The sequence below is a fragment of the Rhodamnia argentea genome, chromosome 1 (assembly GCF_020921035.1).
Source record: "Rhodamnia argentea isolate NSW1041297 chromosome 1, ASM2092103v1, whole genome shotgun sequence".
NCBI lineage: Eukaryota > Viridiplantae > Streptophyta > Magnoliopsida > Myrtales > Myrtaceae > Rhodamnia > Rhodamnia argentea.
Window position 1 is genome coordinate 25,283,815 of NC_063150.1, and position 20,826 is coordinate 25,304,640.

Here is a 20,826-nt window from a genome sequence, read left to right on the forward strand (position 1 = left end):
GGACGGGCGATTCCAAACCGGAACCGGCCCGGCCTCTCATGGACCGGTTTTGGTTTTAAAAAATTAGGAATCGCCCCCTAAAAAAAAAGGGGGAAAGAGCTTTCCCCCTTATGGCCGTTGCAATTATCAACCCTCCCAACTTTTTTTCTTCTAAATTTCCTATAAATACCATTCATCCCCTTTCATTTTTCTCACAATTTCTCTTAAATTCTCTCAATCCGCTCAATTCCGGCTCAATTTTGTCAATTTTCTGAATTGGCTTTCCGCTCAATTTTCCGAAAAAAAGAGCAAGTGGAAGAGGAGCTGGTGATAGGAGAAAGAGCCCAATGCCGATGGGGATGGGGGAATCCGATTATCCTCAACCTCATGATCAATATGATCCTCGTGAGTTTACATGTTGGGTAGATAATGATGATAATATCAACTATGTTCCCAACGTTGAGCACGTCGCAACGCAAGAAAGTCTTCATCCTTCTACCGGCGTCGAAGAAACGTCGACAACAAAGGAGCCGGAACGGCAAGCCCAGGAGAGAACATCCAACTTACGGCAACACTTTGATAAGGTACATGTAAGCGGAGACAAGTACAAGATAAACTGTAAATATTGTACGAAATCATACAGTTTTAATAAAGGAGACGGCTATAGAACATACCGTTGGCATTTGATGTAAAAACATGCAACGTAAGCGGAAATCGACACAAGGCAATAACAAATTTCTAAGTACGTCAATACTAATACTTCTCCTTTATTTCGTTATAAAGATTAACTTTATAAAGAAACATTAGCTTAATATGTTGCCATTGAATATTTACCTTTTACTACCGATGAAAATTTTGGTTTGAATTTTTTGATCAACATTGCATGTACTCCGTAAGCAAAACCTGTTTCGAGAACTACTCTTAAACGCGAACTTTTTGGGATTTATAAAAAATAAAAAAAGGCTTTGCAAATCTTTTTTACGGATTTCAATGGACGTGTGCATATAGGTAGCAACATTTGGAGTGATCCTAGGCAAATTCATTCTTATATGGTCATCACATGTTATTAGATAGGTGACGATTGGAACATTCATAAAAGAGTACTTGCATTTTGAGTGTTTGATGAAAGTTATACTACCAATAATATTTATAAAATAATTAAGCAAGTTTTAAAATAATATAATTTGATTAATAAATTTTTGGGAAAAGCCACCAAAAACCCTAAACTATGCCCGCTGTGACACATTTACCCCAAACTTTTATTTGTGACACAAAAAACCCTAAACTTGTGCGCATGTGACACATTTACCCCAAACTTGTGCTTGTGTGACACATTTACCCCAAACTTTTTGTTGTGACACTAAAAACTCCAAACTTATATTCGTATGACACATTTATCTCTAATTTTTGAAGGAAATGTGTCACACGAATATAAATTTAGGATTTTGATGTCACAAAAAAATTTGGGGTAAATATGTCACACGGGTATAAGTTTAGGGTTTTCAATGTCACAAGAAAAGTTTGGGGTAAATGTGTTACATGAGTAAAAAGTTTGGGATTTTTGATGTCACAAAAAAAGTTTAGGGTAAATGTGTCACAATTGGCATAGTTCGGGGTTTTTGGTGGTTTTTTCCATAAATTTTTTTAGATAGTTTTGACAATGCCGTGGCAAATACCGCTTCCATTCCCGATTTAGAAAATATTTGTAAATTCTCTTTTGGCGGATAATTTTCTCACATTAGATGTGATTGCCATGTTTTAAATTTATGTATACAAGATAGTTTACAAACTATTGAGGCGTTTCTCACTCCAATAAAGAGAGTAATTAAATTTTTATGGAGTCGTCCCCAAGTTATGAAAGAATGGGGTAGATTTTGCAAATCACATGGACAAAAACCAAAAAGATTTCCAAAAGATGTTCTGACTCGTTGGAATTTTACCTACGAGTTGCTTCATCAATCTTTTGCTTATAAAGATCTATTATGTACGTTTATTTCAAATAATGTTTCTGAAATTACTTTACCCTCGCAAGATTGGGTTGTTTGCAAAAAAATTTTAGATTTTTTGAAAGTTTTTAATGATGCAACTTATGCTTTATTTGGTATTTATTATCATATGACGCATTTATTTGTAATAAAGTATGTTAACATTACTGGTATTTTTTGTGAATATGAGCAAGATGTTCAATTAGCTCCGACTATTATAGCAATGAAAGCAAAATGGCTGCACTATTATGCTCGCATTCCTCTTATTTATTTGGTTGCTATTGTTTTCGATCCACGTACTAAATTAGATAGTTTGTATGATTAATTGAATGATTATTATTATGATTGTTTACATTTAAATGAAACAGAGGGTATTAAAACTATACAAGAAGAGGTTAAAAACGCTATGGCAGCATTATATAATGAATTTTGTAGTAAATATGATTTATGTGATAGTGGATCTTCTCAACTTAGTGCCTCACAAAAGGAGGAGAGTAGTAGACTTAGTAGATGGTACAATCTGCTCATTAATAGACAAAAAAGACAAAAGGGAGCAACGGGTAATATTTTCGAATTAGAAAATTATTTAACCATTGCTTTTGAGTTCTGTGATTCCGAACACAACACAGATTTCAAAATTCTGGAGTGGTGGAAGACTCATTCAACCCAATTCCCAATCCCCGCTCTCATCGCAAGAAAGATGTTAACAACCTCTTCTTCAACAGTTGTAGTTGAACAAACATTTAGCGCTGGAGGATTAATTTTAGATAACCGCTGTTCAAGATTAAATCCGGATCTTGTGGAGGCTCAAGCTTGTGTCCATGATTGGACAAATGCTAAATTTCGACAACAAGAGTTGGGTCGAGACGACGAATTCTTCAATGATGATAGTTAAGATACCACCGCCACGGGTACCACAACGGGTAGCGACAATTGACGATGGGCTTATCAAAGGTAAAAGAACTACATAGGCTTTCATTTGTCTATCCCTAAGAAGATATGTAGGTGCTTAATGATAATTCATTAAGTTCAAGCCCATTCCCTCTCCCTTTTTTTCCCTCCAAATTTGATTACAATGTACAATTTGATTATAATTATAATTGATAATTTATTACTTTTTTTTTCATAATTTATTATTTAAAATTAAATTTGAAATTTGGAACCGGAATCGGGTGTTGAACCAGCCCGGAATAGGCGGTTCCGAACTAGAACTCGAACTGCCCTTTCAAGGGCCGGTTCCGGTTCCATCATGGCCACGAACCGGAATCGGTGGTTTACGGTCCGTTGCCATGTCTATCTTAGCGGTCCGGACACCATTACTGCCTTCTCTTTGGAGGTCAATTTGATTTGGGGACGGCACATACTCGGTCTCATCTTTCAAGTTAGTGCCGCTATCGACCTCTTTGTGCGGATATCTCCGAGTGACAAGTCGCTTGTGATCCCAACGATATTAGTGTTTCTTATTGGGGTCATAAAAAACGCGGAGAGGACACTGTCACTTCATCTCTCGAGCCCGAAGGAATCAATGCTCCGACAGCATGAACTAATACAAGGCGCATATTTGGAGATGGAGGAAGAACTCAATGCACCAGGGGCACGGTAATTCGATAAACAAAAAGCAATGCTTGCAGAGAGCATTGTGATAAAGCATGCTTACTGCTTCTTTCAAATATTTCAGGTCTTCATCGGAGATCTCATATTCAAAAATTATGAACGCAAACATCATCAACATCAACATCATGTTAAAAAATTATGAACGTGAAAAGAGTTGAAATTATTTCTACAAGGTTTCTGTGATGGATGCATTGAGGGTGATATCGGTCGAACTCAATTTTATGTACGAAGTGTCTCACATGAAAGCGCTGGTAATAGGGATGTTAACGGGCCCGGTCGGGCCGAGTCTCGGCCTGGCCCGAGCCTAAATTACATATGCCCCAACTTTTTGGGCCGGGTCCGATCAGGTCGAATTCTTTTTTTTTTTTAGAACCAAAATCACTTGACAAGTATGTCAAATGAAAGAATATATAAAAAGAAAAGTGAAAAGAAAATAAATTAAAAAGAAAACGTAGGTGTCAAAAAAGCTTGATCCGGCCCGGCCGGAGCCTTACGTGGATAGTAATGAAGCCCAGCCCAAAAAGGCCGAAAAATTTGGTGAATTTGTGGGCTGGGTCGGGCCGATTTGGGCTTTTTTGACACCCTTGGCAGGTAATGTGTTCCAAGTGGAGCTACATTTTCCGCTTCGTAGCCTTCACCGACCTTGCAATGGTTTTGATCTTGTTCAATCGCTTGAAGGAGCACGGGGCTCCGTGAACTTGATGTGGATATTACTTATTCCCTTATTTTCGGAGGGATAACTCTTGATGTGATAGCTCTATTCATGCTCATTTCTCCGATTCGATCATTACCGGAATCAAGTGGTACAACATAGGATCGACTAAAATAGATTTATTTTTCCACGGGTTGTTATCCACCACGGATAACCTAAGGAAGCCCCAATCCACGAAATGCAAAGCAGAGCCTAACGACAACCCTATGTATAATGTCTTAGATACACCATTCATATTTCGAAGGTGGTCAAAATCCATCTCTACTTGCAACCTTTTATCCGAGTTCTTGAAGGAGAGTCCGAGAAAGTTGCATAAGCATGATCAGAGTTGGGGCAACACCGCTTTTTCTAATATTTGCAGTTTTCCATGGCTTATGGCTGAGAAGATAATCTCTTATTTCCATCATGCTAGCGAGACAATCGCTGGACTTTGTGGTTTGAGGGAAACATTCAAGATTGCGAATACGAGGTAGGTGTCCAAGAATCCTTCTATTCGGGATCTATGGATCTTTATCTCTAAGGAGGTGAGACATAAATCCGAGTACGCTTTTGATGAGACAAAGGTGAGGGAGATATACGAGGGTAGATGTGATTTGTTTCTCCCGTATAGACCGGGGGGTGTCGATGGTGACGATCTTTTAAGGCATGTCAACCGGGCTAGTTACGACTCCAGTATTTTGTGCTGGCATATTGCTAGTGAAATCTAGTACAACATGGAGAAACCCACGGAAAGAAACAAGAGAAGGGAATTCAGCAAGACCCTCTCCGACAACATGCTGTGTCTTTTACTCAATCAGCATGATATGGTGTCCGATGCGGCGGGTGTCGCCCAAATGACATTAGCCGACATGGTGCTCGATCTATCGAACCACATCGGCGATGCGACCAAGGATACAACAGAGCTATGCAAGAGATTGTATGATTATCCTTCCCACAAATTCTGTATGTCCGTGCTCAGTGAGGAGCTCGGATTGGCCCGACGGATGGCAAGTCTCGGGAAAAAGAAATGGGAGGTGATGAGCAGAGCTTGGGTGGAGATGCCGTCATATGCAGAAAGTCATATCAAGAGGGAGGCACATGTGCGGGGGCTGAGCAAAGGTGGAGAGCTTCTTACCTTTGTTTGGCTGTTGACGGCCCATTTCGGTTGTTTCTACAAACCTCCATGGGGCATATTTTATAAGCCTTTGGATGCAAGGTTTGTGCATCCAGCAGGATTCAAATAAAAAACGCTCAAATTGTTTTGGGTGGATTAATTTGGCCCAAGAGATGTGTGGATTGAGAAGAAGTTGCTTCTCCTTTTTCAACTTTTCTGTTCTTTGAAGCCAAATTTTCAAAGGGGAGATGGTGAGTGTACTTTTCTACTTCATCAACTCATTCTAGGAAACCATCTCGTGTTTGTCCCACGCCTCATTTTGACCCATTAGTCATGCACTTGAATATGATCTTTGTGGTTTGTTGCTTACTAGGACATGACCAGAAACATTAGTTGTGCCATGTAATTATATCCAATACGCCACTCATGTTTTTTATATAATTCAATCAATTTTCCCTTTGTTGATCTTGATCAAATGGATAATCCCATTTTAAAAGTGCTATCACCAAACATTTCAGTAAACTAATCATGGATGAGATACTTTTCTTCTGCGCAGAATGGATGGATGTGCAAGTAGAATTGAGATCAAACCAATTCGATGATAAAACATCAACCCAACATAAAGCAGTAAGTATTATTCGTCCATGAGATACTTTTCTTCTGCCATTAAAAGTATATGATACCCTGCTTGTGTTCATTTGCGGAGTAGTTGGTTCACGATTCCTTTACCTTTTGACAAACTAGCAAGGATGTTAACATGTGTGGGTACATTCCTCACTATCCCTACTATACAAACCTAAACTATGTACAGAGGAGTGATAAAGTTCAAACTATGCAAAAACATGGTATTTAGCTCCGTTTGGGATACACTGAATGAATGTTTCATTTGAAGTTTCGTCATAATGAACTAATCATGGATGAGATATTTTTCTTCTACCATTTAATGCATGAAGTAGCTTACTTACGTTCATTCATGGATGGTGGTTACAATTCTTTTACCTTCTTGAATTTTTGAATAGATTCTTTTTTCTAACAAACAAGTAAGGAATTATCTCAATACATATATATACATTTCTCACTATTCCTCCTGTACAAACATAAATTATATAGACAAGAGCGACAAAAAGAAAATTTCCATTCATTAAGCAGAATTATACTCGAAAGGTATATAGAAGGATTGCAAGCCTATCAAATCCCAAATAAGTGCATAACAAAATGAATACTAAAAAACATATAACAAAGCACACTCTAAAACTAAAAACGCATTCTCATCCTTTAAGAATATATATGTCAACGTAAAAGTTCGGCAGCCAATCGTCAGATTCAGTGATGAGCGCACGCCGGGATCTTCGTGCCATTTGCAACGTCTTATGATGCACGTTTGGTTTCAACGTCTTTATCACCATCGCCGAACAGTAATAACAACATCAATATGTTAAAAGAGTACAAACTAAATATCTGTAAGAAACTCCCAAATCTATATTTAGATTTAGTACGGTAGAGTAAAATCCTCGGATCTAAACTTAAATCTAAATATGTAGGGGAGAGCGGTCTAATCTCGGAGAGTTTGTGAAGTCATGTCACAAACATCTTTCTCGATGGCTGTCGACCGGACGAATGGCGAAATTGGTCCCCATGTTCATCCAAGATCAGCTACGGAAATTTATTTACACACAAAACTCACAAAACAGAGTATGATAGAAAAGCCGAAAAAGTAAAAATCTTGAAGATGGGGAGATAGAGAGGTAGAGGAATGGAAAGGGAAGGTGAGAGGGAGAGGGGGAGGGAGAGAGAGAAAGGTCCCTCTCTCTCCGTCAAGAAGTACTATTGGCAGCACCGGAAACCCTAGAGGGAAAAGAGAAATAAAGTAGCGAACTACTGCAGCATTTTCCTCTTGTGGTTGGCCTATTTGATAGTTAACTGGATAGATGCATTCACGATCAGCGTCATCTCTCATAACCAAGGCAATTCATCCACTCATGCAGCTTCTCTCTCTTATTACATCCACTTGTGCAATTCATCCACTTTAGGCATTTTGGGCCTCATTTCTTTTGTTACATCTTGACAGTTCGGATACCATCTCCGCCTTTTCTCTAGAGTACAATTCATTTTGGGAACGACACCTGCTCGGTGTCATCTTCCAGGTTGGTGCTGCCATCTGTGTCTTCATCCATATATTCTCCAATGATAAGTTGTTGATGATCACAACGATGCCGATGTTTCTTGCAAAGATGGTGTATCTTGCAAAGATGAGAATGTTTTAATCTTAGAAAACGTAAATAAAGAAATTCAACAAGTCAAAGTCGATATATTTCATGACATTATAAAATGTTTTAGTTTGGAAAGTTTCAAGTTTTTAAAAGTTAAGTTAAAACTTAGCGTGGCTCTAAATACACCATTGGTGCTTAGCTTACTATTTAGTTCTTAATAATTTTTTAGGAGCATCATCAAGACCATTATCTTTACTGTAAATATTAGTTCCCATAATCAAGAAAAAAAAAAATTTCTTGCGATAAAATTGTCCAAAAAATCCTAAATTTATTGCAGTCTTGCCAATTTTTTTTTGTCAAACAGCTTTGCCAATTCAATCATAAACCTTTTAATTTTGCCAATTAACTCCTAAATCTTTTCACGTTTTGTCAATTGAGTCCATCCGAACAATTTTAACTAGAAATCGTTGACGTGGACACCGGCTATCACACGTGGCATGATCGGCATCGACGTGGACAAAATTTAATTATTTTCTTAAATTTTTATTTATTTATTATTCTTTCTTTTCTTTTCTTTTGGTCTCGTTTAATTTTTTTCTTTTTTTTTCTTTCCCTTCTTCCCTCTGCCGGCAATCAACGAGCTCTGCAGCCCTCACTTGAGGCTAGTGGAGGGAAGAAGGGAAGAGAAAAAGGCAAAAAATAAAAAAAAATAAAAAAAGTAAAGGGAATGGAAGAATAGAAAAAAATTACTAACAACTATTAAAAATTTGAATAAAAATTAAATACTATTAAATTTTATCCATGTTAGCGCTACCGTGCCTTGTCGGTCGGCTAGCGTCCACGTTAGCAATTTCCCGGCGAAATTGTCCAAATGGACTTATTTGGCAAAACATGAAAACATTTAGGATTCAATTGAAAAATATTAAAAGATTTAGGATCTAATTGGCAAAATTGTAATAAATTTATAACTTTTTGGACAATTTCTCTATGCCCCAGGCTCAATTTTCTAAGTCCTCCAGAACTTGACTTTAAAATATTCTGCTTTTAATCCCTTTTAACTAATTAATTCCCCTGTATTCATCGCTAATGAAAATAATTGCCTACCAACGAATACATGCTCGTCACACGTAAGTTTCGCACTTAGAGATGATTCGATTAGCCATGAATTGAATGTCAAAGTATTTTTAGAGAAAAAAATACATCATCCGCAATGAGAGATCTCGATTATGAAAATGCTAAATTCTTCTTTTTCCCACTGTCGCGTGCTAAAATTGTTCTTCTGCTCAATTCCTCAAAGCAGTCACTAGTCACCACCATGAGAGAATTTCAATTTGGGAATTTTTCTCTTTGCGGGAGAAGAATATGCTGCCTCTTTCTTTTGCATTCTGTGAAACCATCTCCTCTTTGTCCCCCATATCATTTGACCCATCGATCATGCCAATGAAGAGAATTTCAAAATTGACACTTAAGTGATCCAAAAAAAATATTGGCACTACGCCGTACACAAATATTGGCATTTCAAGTGTCCTTTTACCTTTTTTTTTTTGTTTAATTTATGCGTATTTATAACACCTAATAAAGGTCCTTTGGTTCCACTCTTCTTTATCTTTTTCCCACCTTGTGAATCCTATGAAAACTTCCGACCCAAAAAAAAAAAAAATTCCTATGAAAACTGGTCGAGCTTCAAAAATAGGAAAAGCAAGAAATGCAATGAATCTATCCCAGTAAAAGGAGATGAAGAATTTTCAAACAGAAAATATGAGATGATTATAAAAAAAAAGTTTTAAATTTATTATAATTATGCCAATTTATTCCTAAATTTTTATTTTATCAATAGAATTCTAAATATTTTACAATTGAATTTAATCTTTTTTTTTTGTTGTAATTTTTTCGATAATAAGAAGACTATAGAAACACATCAGAGCTTTCTAGCGAGAAGGAAAGGAAAGAGATACATGGAAAGCATGTGTCGGGATTATTAAAGTTAAAGAGATAGGGAAAGAAGAATACTGGTGGGGGGGCTCTTTGGTAATGAGAAACCCTACTTTTGGGGAAAAGTACACTAGAAGTGTCATAATTTTTGTACGGCATTCACTTGAGTGCCATAACTTTCAAAACTTTCACTTAAGTGCCATAACTTTTAAAAATCGTTCACTTGAGTGCCATGTTGACGTGGCAATCAGAAAAGTTACTATAGACGCCGGAAAAGTTCTTGTAGCATGTCGGAAAAGTTTCCGTAGATGTCGGAAAGCTAATGTGGCACGCCGGAAAGTTGACGTGGCACGCCGAAAAAGTTATTGTAGCATTCAAGTGAACGATTTTCCTTCGACGTAACACTCAAGTGAACGATTTTTGAAAATTATGGCACTTAAATGAACGTTTTGAAAGTTATGGCACTCAAGTGAACGCCGTACACAAGTTATGGCACTTCTAGTGTACTTTTCCCCTACTTTTGTTATCCAAAAAGCCTCTCTCTAAACTATGAAGCAAAGTTCTTCAGCATCCTCGTTTGGAATATCAAATCACTCTCTCCCACCCTTTTCTCAAAACAGCCTCTTTACAGACACGCAAGGCTCCTGAAGCGTACGTGGGGTGTCCTGCATACATCCCGTTAAAGAAAAAAACCTCCAAACCGGAGGAGAGACAAAGCTGAAAAGTAGCAGACAGCCCCCGTCGTTTCCAGGCTGGGGGAAGCTGACAAGACTCCATGGACAATGCATCAGACTTTTCTTGCTTCTGGAGAGTTATCTAACTCGAAAAGATAGGATGGCGAGGTGTGTGCGGATCGTGCTTGTGAGCAGGCGTGTGGATCAACCTCTCCCTCCCTCCCTTTTTTTTTTAAATCTTTCTTGAAGTGGGTCGCTCATCTCTGCAAACAGTGAAGAGAAAGATGGCGATTGGAATTCTTGTTAACAGTCGTTGCTGTGCTTGGAAAGTGAAGAAGAATTGGTAAAGAGCTGGTTGATGAGGGTTTTGTAGCCTTATAGGGAGCGCATGGTACTATTTTTGTAAAAAAATTTCTGCTCTAAAAGTACTTTTAGAGCAGAAATTCATTTGTAAATATAATTTCTTAAGTAAATTTTTACTTTTGAAAGTTGTTTTTGAGCCAATTTCAAAAGTTAAGAAAAGTTACTTCTTTTTCAGTAAAAATCTCTCAACATCAATTTCTCTATCACTCCGGCTTCTTTTCACTTTCATCTTTCTCCCAATCCCGCCTCCGCCCACCGCCACCTTCGAGTTCTTGTGTCTCATTGCTGGAGTAAAAAATAAATAATATTTTTTTATTTTTTAAAATTAAAAATGAAGTAGAAATTTTTTTGCCGCCGACAATAACTTTTCGTAGAAGATTTTGTGTTAATGATATTCCAAAAGTGGAAATTTTCAATCGTAACGAAACGAATTTCTATTCTCGAAGCAGAAATTCTGTCCCGATATCAACTGCTTTTCTCTTATTAGAAATCAACTCCCTGGAGCAGGAAGTAGAAAACATTAACCTCAGGATAGAAGTTGGTTTATGAAGTAGAAGAGTTGCCATACGCGCCCTATAGCTAATGGGAATATGTACTTACATATGTGTGTGTAGGTAGACAATTCAATATACAAAAGTGAAAATCAAATGAACCAAAATGAATGAATAAGAGAAAAGGGAAGGGCAAAGGGGAAAAGATATGAGCATGTCCGTCTGCATGCACTAATAAAGCCATGTTTTGCGTCCCGTAAAGATAAAGCTTGTTATGTATAATCCGATTTAGCTGTGGTTTAAGATAATCGACGACAGAGAATGTGCTCCACATCGTAACTTTCATGCAATATGCAAAAAAATGGACAGTTTTCAATGCGAAAAAAAGAGAATTGTTATGTGTCGATGGTTCAACTTACTGTATCAAGACTCATACATGCAGACATAAGTATTTTCAGACTGGGAATGAAGCGCTATAAGGGATGTCATGTAGGATTTCCGGCGATGTTCACCGGAGTTGGCACTCAAATAAACATTTAAAAAAAAATAAACATTTTTTTTAAGACACATGATTTTTCGTGTATTGTTGATATTTACATGATATTGTCAATGCTATTTTGCAAACGTGTGCGATTACAAGACTAGGAACTTGGATCGACGATCCTTGGTATAGCCACGAATTTTGCTGAAAAGTGCATTTAGTTTGTCATTCTTTTTTTTTATACGTTTCTTAAAGGAGGCTAAGTTTTTTATCTTCAATTTTTTTTTTATGTGCGTTAAATGTTGTTCTGTCTATCTTCGGACTGTTATCAAGTACCATTGGAGTACAATGCCCGCCACGAGAGATCCCTACTAGGAATCTACTCAATTCTTCAAAGTAGCCACTAATCATCACACGAAGAGAGAATTTCAATTTGGGAATTTTCTCTTGCGTGAGGAAAATATGCTCTCTTGTTTTTTTTTCCAAACTTGAAAGAGGAGATGCAAATGCACGTTTTCCTCCTCTCCCACTTCCTTCGCTCTGTCGCTACTCGTAGCTTTGAGCCGGTGTGAATGCTTTATCCGATCATTCTATGCAACCATATTCTCTTTTGTCCCACACATCATGTGCAAGATACTTTTCTTTTGCCATTTGATGCACAAGATACCTTTCTTATGTTCATCCTGAGAATGGTTGGTTCACTATTTCTTTTACAATCTTGGGTTTTTGAATAGATTTTTTTTTTTTTGGTAAAGTAAGTAGCATATTAACTTTACAAGACGCAAATTACATAGAGGGAAGCTGAACACAAAAAAAAAAAATTTAGGGTAAATATACTACAATGGTTATAATTTGTGATTTTTCATGAATTTTTTCCTTAGAAGTTTGGCATTTATTCGAAAATTCGAATTTCAAAATACAAGTTACATGCTTCATAGGAACGTTTAGTATGTTGTAACTTCAACATTGTTCTGGCTAAGTACTTAATGGCCCATTTAGATGGCCACTTAACAAAGAGTCATACATGAATTTTCGTGGAGATAACAAACTTTTGAAAGTTCAAAAAGGAAAAAGAGAGAGAGAGTCGGGCAACTGAAATTTGAAAATTGAAACAGAGAAGCCAAGGAATCAAAACAAAGCTCCATTTTATTTTTCAAGTTCCTCTGCTTTTTGGAAATTTTCATGAGAGGGTGTGGGTTCTAGGAGAGGAGAGGAGAGTGAGAGGGGTTCTAGGAGAGGAGAGGGGGCCATGGGGCTCCTGTAGAGAAGGCCGGTTCAACGGAACCGGCGGTTCCAGTGTAGGAACCGGCGGTTCCGGTTCCAAAAAAGGTGGAATCTCGGGCTTCGGTTCGCTTCCGAACCGCCGGTTCCAAAGCACAATTGATTTTTTTATCAAACCTACTTCCTTTTTAAAAAAAAAAAAAACCGGGTTGGAACCGTGGGCCCGGTCAACGGGCCGGTTAACGGGCTGGTTCCGGGCCCACGGGTCCATTTGGCATCCTCTAGGCTCCTGAGCCGGAGAGGACAAGACAAAACCCACTCACGCACGCAACGTGTAGCATCCTGAGATCCTCCCTCCCTCTCTCTCTCGTTCTCTCTCTCCAGTTCGAATCGAATCATCATTCATTCGTCGTTCATTTTCACGCCCATAAGTTCGCATTCAATTACTCTTCTGCGCTGCCGTTTCTCTTTTGAATTTCGTTCTTTCTCGCTGGTTTTTTTAAACTGCCTTCAGTCCGCTCTGCTCCCTTCTCGAGCCGTGATCTTGCGCCCGCAGCCAACTACAGCTCCCTCGGTAAACACCCCCCTCTGTCGCCGTCTCTGATCAGCCGGAAAAGTTCCTCGCTTTTTCTTATCTCTCTCTCTCTCTGTATTTTTGGGATTTGATTCGGTGGCTTTTCTTGAATTTTGGTGGTGATAAGCGAAGTTCCTTGCTTGTTGAATTGTGGATGTTCCACGCCGATCTTGACATCTTTTCTCGGAAACCCCTCGAGCAAGACTGCGTTGTTCACAGAAGCCGGCTTAGCTGTCTTTGCTTTGAGGGTTTGTTGGCTGCATTTCCGAATTCTGCTCCTGGGTATTGCCACCCGCGCGACATGACCACGTTAGTAGCTTCGGAGTTCGTTCCTGCGAGGGCCCATCTGCCGATTTTCTGGAGGTGTTGCGGACAAAGGCGACTCTGAACCCGAAGTTTTTGTGGGCCGTCTTTTTTTTCGGAACTTTTATCAAACAGGTGGTCTACTGTGGGGAAATTCTTGCTTTCGGCCTCCCTGAAGGGTCATCCTTCATGGGCTGTGCGCATGGGAAGTCTTGTGGGCACCGCCCACGATCTTCCGACTCTGATTCTCGGGAGTTTCAAGAGGCGAGTCAATTCAGTGTCCATGGAAAGCACATACTCACCGAGAGGTCCATAGAGTGTGTGCCTGTTCCTTCACGCAACTTTCGTTTGGAGTACTCTGTTCTGACGCAGCGTGGTTACTACCCCAATTCGCCTGACAAGGAAAACGAAGATAGCTTTTGCATTCGGACCCAAGTTCAGGGTAACCCAAATCTCCATTTCTTTGGTGTGTTTGATGGGCATGGTCTATTTGGTGCCCAGTGTTCCAATTTCGTTGGGGACAGATTGGTGGATATCTTAGCAAATGACCCTAGACTATTGGACGATCCTGTTAACGCCTACAGTTCGGCGTTTGTAAGGACAAATCACGAGTTGCATGATAGCGAGATAGACGACACGATGAGTGGTACTACCGCTATTACAGTTCTTGTTGTTGGGGATAAGCTTCTTGTTGCAAATGTGGGTGATTCAAGGGCAGTTATCGCGCTTAAAGTTGGCGACAGAGTTTTAGCTGAGAATTTGTCCTCTGATCAAACCCCGTTTAGGCGAGACGAGTATGAGAGAGTGAAGCTTTGTGGAGCCACGGTTCTGAGCCAAGATCAATTGGATGGGCTAAAGGATCCTGATATACAGACATGGGGTGATGAAGAGAGTGGAGGCAGTGATCCTCCGAGGCTGTGGGTTCAGAATGGAAGGTATCCCGGCACCGCCTTCACGAGGAGTGTAGGAGATAGTACAGCTGGGAGAATTGGTGTGATTGCCGATCCTGAAGTGTCCACGGTTCAGCTCACACCTGATCATTTGTTCTTTGTTGTTGCAAGTGATGGAGTTTTCGAGTTTCTCTCTAGCCAAGCCGTTGTCGATATGGTAAGGCTTTTCTTCCTATTCTTAATTGATTGGCAGCCATTTTCAACCCAATGCATCTTGTTGCTGTTCTATTTATATGTTCAATCTGTTGCTGTCCTCGTACCCCACCAACAACAAATCGATATTGAATGATTCTCTCTTAGGGTGTATATTGCTGCACTAGAAAAATGGATGATCTGGAGCAGTCGACTGTAAAGAACTTTGCCATCATCCTTTGCTTTGCACTTTGACACTGTGCTCTTGTTTATTTTTTATCTACTTAAGTTGACTAACAAAACCATACTCCTCGAGGATTTTTGTAACTGGAAGAGGCAAATGCAGTAGCAAAAGCAGGACGAAGAAACTGACGAATCTGTTTTGCATCTCTATCTTTATGTTTTGTTAATGCTTGCTAATCTTACGTGCATGTTTATGCCTACAATTCTCCGAATATAGTGTTATGCTTTTGCTAGGGCATATTCTACAAATAACAATTTTTTTAAATACAGAAAGTAGCAGGCATTCATTGACACTCGCCGTGCTATTCTTCCTTTTGATATTTCATTGTGCTATACATTGAACTTTTTTCCTCATCCCAGAAAAACTAAAAGAAAATGATGTATTGGTCCAAGCAAATCGGAACTCAAAAACAGATTGATATTTTGTTGGAAAAATCGTAAGAAAAAAAATTGGGGACTATCAAAAGCAGTATTCCATCCGCGCAAACTACTTACTTCTTACAACTTGACTTTCCTATCGAACATGGATATCTCCTCTGCGATCTCCTGGAGGTCCCATTTGAGCTTTTTGGACCATCAGTTCTTCATGGATGCCTTGACCATCTTGACCACACTTCTACTTTCGCATCCTTGCCTTGTACTAGTTTTATCTACCATTTGAGTGTCTTCCCTCGTATAACAGTTTATCTAAGGTAATTCTCCACTTCGTCTGCACCCTCGTCAAAACCATGATGCCCCTTACTGTCCAGCTCTTTTTTCCACAGTCACCTAGCAATCTCATGCATAATTTGCTTCTACATTGGATATATTTTGCTATTGAAACTAGATGACTAATAAGGCATTGTACTTTGATTTTGTGGAAATGTATACAAGTAAGCAGCCCACTAGCAGGCACTGCTCATAGCATCTGGACTTCAGTGTGTGATTGGAAGTTTGTTTCTGCTGTGTTTATTTGAAACTTAAGTTGTGCAATATCTGAAATTGTTGTGTCAGCTCCTCACATGGGATCATTCTGGTGATCTCGTGAACATTGGACTACTTTGCATCTTATATTTCCATATTCCACTGAACTTATTTTATTCACGTTACTTCATACAGGTAGCAAGTTATCCTGATCCTAGAGATGCATGCGCTGCCATTGCTGGAGAATCATATAAACAATGGTTGGCTCATGAAAACCGAACGGATGATATAACAATCATTATTGTACATGTTAAAGACTTGTGTCATGTATGAATCTTTCTTCCCCTCTTTTTTGGTTGTCTGGCTGCTTTACAGCAGATTGTTTTAGCTCTTTTTCACTATTTTTGTCTGTTGATTATTCCTAACTGTGAACATGTCTATTTCTGGGTTTTTGGGAAGTGTCTAAGGCAACAAGAGATTATTGACATTAGTTTTCACTCATGATTAGATTCATGACCATTGCATATTTTTCTTTCTTGCAGTTGTAATAGCTCATGTCTTAGGAAGATGCATGTAATGGGATTTGTCGTTTCATGAGAATTCTTGCGTCTAGAATGAATTTAATGACTTTCTGTATCTTAAGTTTGATGCTCTCTTCCTGCTGCTTCTTCGTGTTATGTCCTGTTCTTACGTCATCTGAAGTCATAGATTTCTAACTTTCTAGTGATTGCTCTAGGCAGGTGCCAATGCTGCAAGGACAGCATCCTTAAGAATGGGAGGAGGAAGCTCCAACTCATCCTTTACGACTGCATCAGAAATGTATAGATCGATGAGGAGTGAGATTTCTGTTTTTGAGACTTACCAGCGCACCATTTCTAACAACCGAAGTCATGCGATTGTTGTCCCATCTCCATTACGATCACCACAGTCGGTGAGTAAACTACGTCCAAGTCACCTTCCCAACCCGATTGGGGCTTATCTTAACAGTATCTTCCCTTATTCTCTGCAGTAGCTTTGATGAAAGGACATTCTTTGAGCTGCCTAATATCCTGAGATAGGAAGACATGGTAAATGTTTTATCTCAGCTTCAATTATTAACAAGTGGGCATATCTCGTTTGACCATTCATGTTTGTTTGGTTGTAGGAGACATGTGAATTGTTAACCAACTGATGGCTCAAAAAGATTCGACTGCATCATTTGGTAGCAATTGAAAGGCCGAGGCTATGTCCGGCTTTGCCAATAAATCCGTTGCTAATTGAAGAACACACTGTCTGCAAGAACACAGCACCAGCCCAACAGCTGCAGCATTGCTCGCGCATGGCTGCATATCCAAAATGTAAAGAGGTAGTTGAAAAATAAGAACTGAAGTTTGATTTTAGTTTAGCTTGCGACGAAATAGGGCTGTGAATTGTAAGGTGACGGCGGTGAGAAACTTTGTGTAGCAGTGCAGTCGAAAGTTCTCTGACATTACCGTGGCCAGAGTTTCGCGCGAACAGAACTGTTGGTGATAGGTCTAGCATGATGATGTTGTGCGTGGAGAAGAGATAGGATGAGAACTGAGAATGCACACTGTCTTGGTGCTGAGATACTAGCCGCCTGTTTATAATTAACCGCCTTTCTTCCTTTGGCAAAGCTCGACTTTTCCGTTGGATGAGAACTGAAAATACACTGTCTATCTAGTTGACTGTTGAAAGGAGACTTCATTTGCGTCTGTTTTAAGATGGGACTCAAGCGAGCGCATGTGGTGGAGGTCGAGGATGAATGTTCGAAATTCTCTGTCTATGAGAAACGCTATATTCACGTTTGATAGTTCATCACGAGAACATTTTTTTTCAAGGCACGCGATTTTTCGTGTATTTTTTATACTTACACGATGTTGTCAGTGCTATCTTGCAAACGCACGCGATTATGAGACCAGGAACTTGGCTCAACGATCCTTGGTATAGTCATGAATTTTGCTGAAAAGTGCATTTAGTTTGTCGTTCTTTTTTTATACGTTTCTTAAAGGAGGGTTAGTTTATGATCTTCAATGTTTTATTTTATTTTTTTTGTGCGTTGAATGTTGTTCTGTCTATCTTCAGATTGTTATAAAGAGCCATTGGAGCACAATGCCCGCCGCAAGAGATCCCTACTAGGAATCTGCTCATTTCTTCAAAGTAGCCACTAATCATCACACGAAGAGAAAATTTCAGTTTGGGAATTTTCTCTTGCATGAGGAAAATATGCTCTTTTTTTTTTGGTTCTTTGATTACAAACTTGAAAGAGGAGATGCGAGTCTACTTTTCCTCTTCTCCCACTTCCTTTGCTCTGTCACTATTCGTAGCTTTGAGCCGTTGTGAATGCTTTATCCGATCACTCTATGCAACTATCTTCCCTTTTGTCCCACACATCATGTAGATACTTTTCTTTTACCATTTGATGTACAAGATACCTTTCTTACGTTCATTCGTGGAATGGTTGGTTCACGATTTCTTTTACATTCTTGCATTCTTGAATAGATTCTTTTCTTCCTTCTTACAAACAAGCAAGGACATCTCCCACCATTCTCTCCTATACAAGTCAAAAGTATGTTAAGAGGATAGATAAAGTTCAAACTAAGCAAAAATATGGCATTTAGCTCTATTTCGGATTTGTGGAACAAATGGAACATCCGAGGTTCCATCCTGCTGAGCCTTTCGCTTCATGTATTTCTCATTCTATTTGCACCCGTTAGGAAGGAAATAGTGAACCACCGCATCGTTTCCTCTTGTGGTTGGCCTACTTGATGGCTGACTCGGTAATTGTATACGGGATTGGGCTCATTTCTCATAACCAAAGCAATTCGTATGCTTATGTAGCTAAAGTAGACATATCACTTTTGGCATTATAGTCCTCATTTCTCTTGTTACATCTTGGTGTAGACATAGCCACGGGCCGGTTTGGGCCAAGAACCGGCCCGTGGAATAACCGGAACCGACCCATTGACCGGGACCGGTGGTTCCGAACCGGAACAGGCCTGACCCCTCATGGGCCGGTTCCAATTTTAAAAAATTAGGAATCGGCCTCCCAAAAAAAAAGGGGAAAGAGCTTCCCCCCCTTATGGCCGTTGCAATTATCAACCCCCCCCAATTTTTTTTCTTCTAAATTTCTTATAAATACCATTCCTCCCCTTTCATTTTTCTCACAATTTCTCTTAAATTTCCTTAAATTCTCTCAATCCGCTCAATCCCGGCTCAATTCTATCAATTTTCTGAATCGGCTTTCCGCTCAATTTTCTGACAAAAATAGCAAGTGGAAGCGGAGGCGGTGACGGGGGAAAGAGCCCGATGGGGATGGGGGAATCCGATTATCCTCAACCTCATGATCAATATGATCCTCGTGAGTTTACATATTGGGTAGATGAAGATGATAATATCAACTATGTTCCCAACGTTGCGCACATCGCAACGCAAGAAAGTTTTCATCCTCCTACCGGTGTCAAAGAAACGTCGACAACAAAGGAGCCAGAACGGCAAGCCCTGGAGAGTACATCCAACTTACGGCAACACTTCGACAAGGTACATGTAAGGGGAGACAAGTACAAGATAAACTGTAAATATTGTATGAAATCATACAATTTTAATAAAGGAGACGGCTTTGGAACATACCGTCGGCATCCGACGTAAAAACATGCAACGCAAGCGGGGATCAACACCAGGCAACAACAAATTTTCGAGTACGCCAATACTAACAATTCTCCTTTATTTCGTTATAATTATGAACTTTATAAAGAAACATTAGCTCAATATGTTACCATTGAATATTTACCTTTCACTACTGGTGAAAATTTTGATTTAAATTTTTTTATCAACACTGCATGTACTCCGTAAGCAAAACCTGTTCCGAGAACTACTCTTAAATGCGAACTTTTTAGGGTTTATAAAAAACAAAAAAAGGCTTTGCAAAACTTTTTGTAATAGAGTGTGTTAACATTGTTGGTATTTTTTGTGAATATGAGCAAGATGTTCAATTAGCTCCGACTATTATAGCAATGAAAGCAAAATGGCTACATTATTATGCTCGCATTGCTCTTATTTATTTGGTTGCTATTATTTTCGATCCACGTACTAAATTAAATGGTTTGTATGATTATCTAAATGATTATTATTATGATTGTTTACATTTGAATGAAACAGTAGATATTAAAACTATACAATAAGAGGTTAAAAACGTTATAATAGCATTATATAATGAATTTTGTAGTAAATATGGTTTAGGTGATAGTGGATCTTTTCAACCTAGTGCCTCACAAAGGGAGGAGAGTAGTAGATCTAGTAGAGGGTACAATCTGCTCATTAATAGACAAAAAAAATAAAAAGGGAGCAATAGGTAATATTTTTGAATTAGAAAATTATTTAACCATTGCTTTTCGGTTCCGTGATTCTGAACACGGCGCAGATTTCAAAATTCTTGAGTGGTGGAAGACTCATTCAACCCAATTCCCAATCCCCGCTCTCATCACAAGACAGATGTTAACAACCCATTCTTCAACGGTTGTTGTTGAACAAGCATTTAGCGCTGAAAGATTAATTTTGGACGACCGCCGTTCAAGATTAAATCCGGATGCCATGGAGGCTCAAGCTTGTGTCCATGATTGGACAAAGGCTAAATTTCGACAAAAAAAGTTGGATCGAGACAACTAATTCTTCAATGATGATAGTTGAGATACCACCGCCACGGGTACTACAATGGGTAGCGACGATTGACGATGAAGTAAGTTGGGGTTATCAAAGGTAAAAAAACTACATGGGTTTTGATTTTTCTGTCCCCAAGAAGATATGTAAGCGCTTAATAATAATTCATTAAGTTCAAACTCATTCCCTCTCCCTTTTTTTTTCCTCCCAAATTTGATTACAATGTATAATTTGATTATAATTATAATTGATAATTTATTTATTTTTATTTCATAATTTGTTATTTAAAATTAAATTTTAAATTCGAAACCGG

At 38.9% G+C, this 20,826-nt stretch overlaps 2 protein-coding genes across 3 annotated transcripts in view; one reads left to right on the forward strand and one right to left on the reverse strand.

The window, feature by feature from the left end:
• LOC115728661 (disease resistance protein RUN1-like) overlaps positions 1-20,826 on the reverse strand; it is a 1,102,447-nt gene that overhangs the window by 123,062 nt on the left and 958,559 nt on the right. The window lies entirely within an intron of this gene.
• LOC125313783 (probable protein phosphatase 2C 35) lies at positions 13,822-17,484 on the forward strand. The gene is made up of 5 exons (XM_048274075.1): positions 13,822-14,739; positions 16,056-16,187; positions 16,597-16,791; positions 16,870-16,927; positions 17,005-17,484. The coding sequence occupies exons 1-4, from the start codon at positions 13,822-13,824 to the stop codon at positions 16,870-16,872; spliced, it is 1,248 nt and encodes a 415-aa protein (XP_048130032.1). The 3' UTR covers positions 16,873-16,927; positions 17,005-17,484.

Excerpts from the sequence above, each read along its gene's own strand:
- LOC125313783 (XM_048274075.1), top strand. The coding sequence starts at position 13,822 with ATGGGCTGTGCGCATGGGAAGTCTTGTGGGCACCGCCCACGATCTTCC. Across the intron at positions 14,740-16,055 it reads GCCAAGCCGTTGTCGATATG|GTAGCAAGTTATCCTGATCC; the intron begins GTAAGGCTTTTC and ends TACTTCATACAG. Across the intron at positions 16,188-16,596 it reads ATGTTAAAGACTTGTGTCAT|GCAGGTGCCAATGCTGCAAG; the intron begins GTATGAATCTTT and ends TGATTGCTCTAG.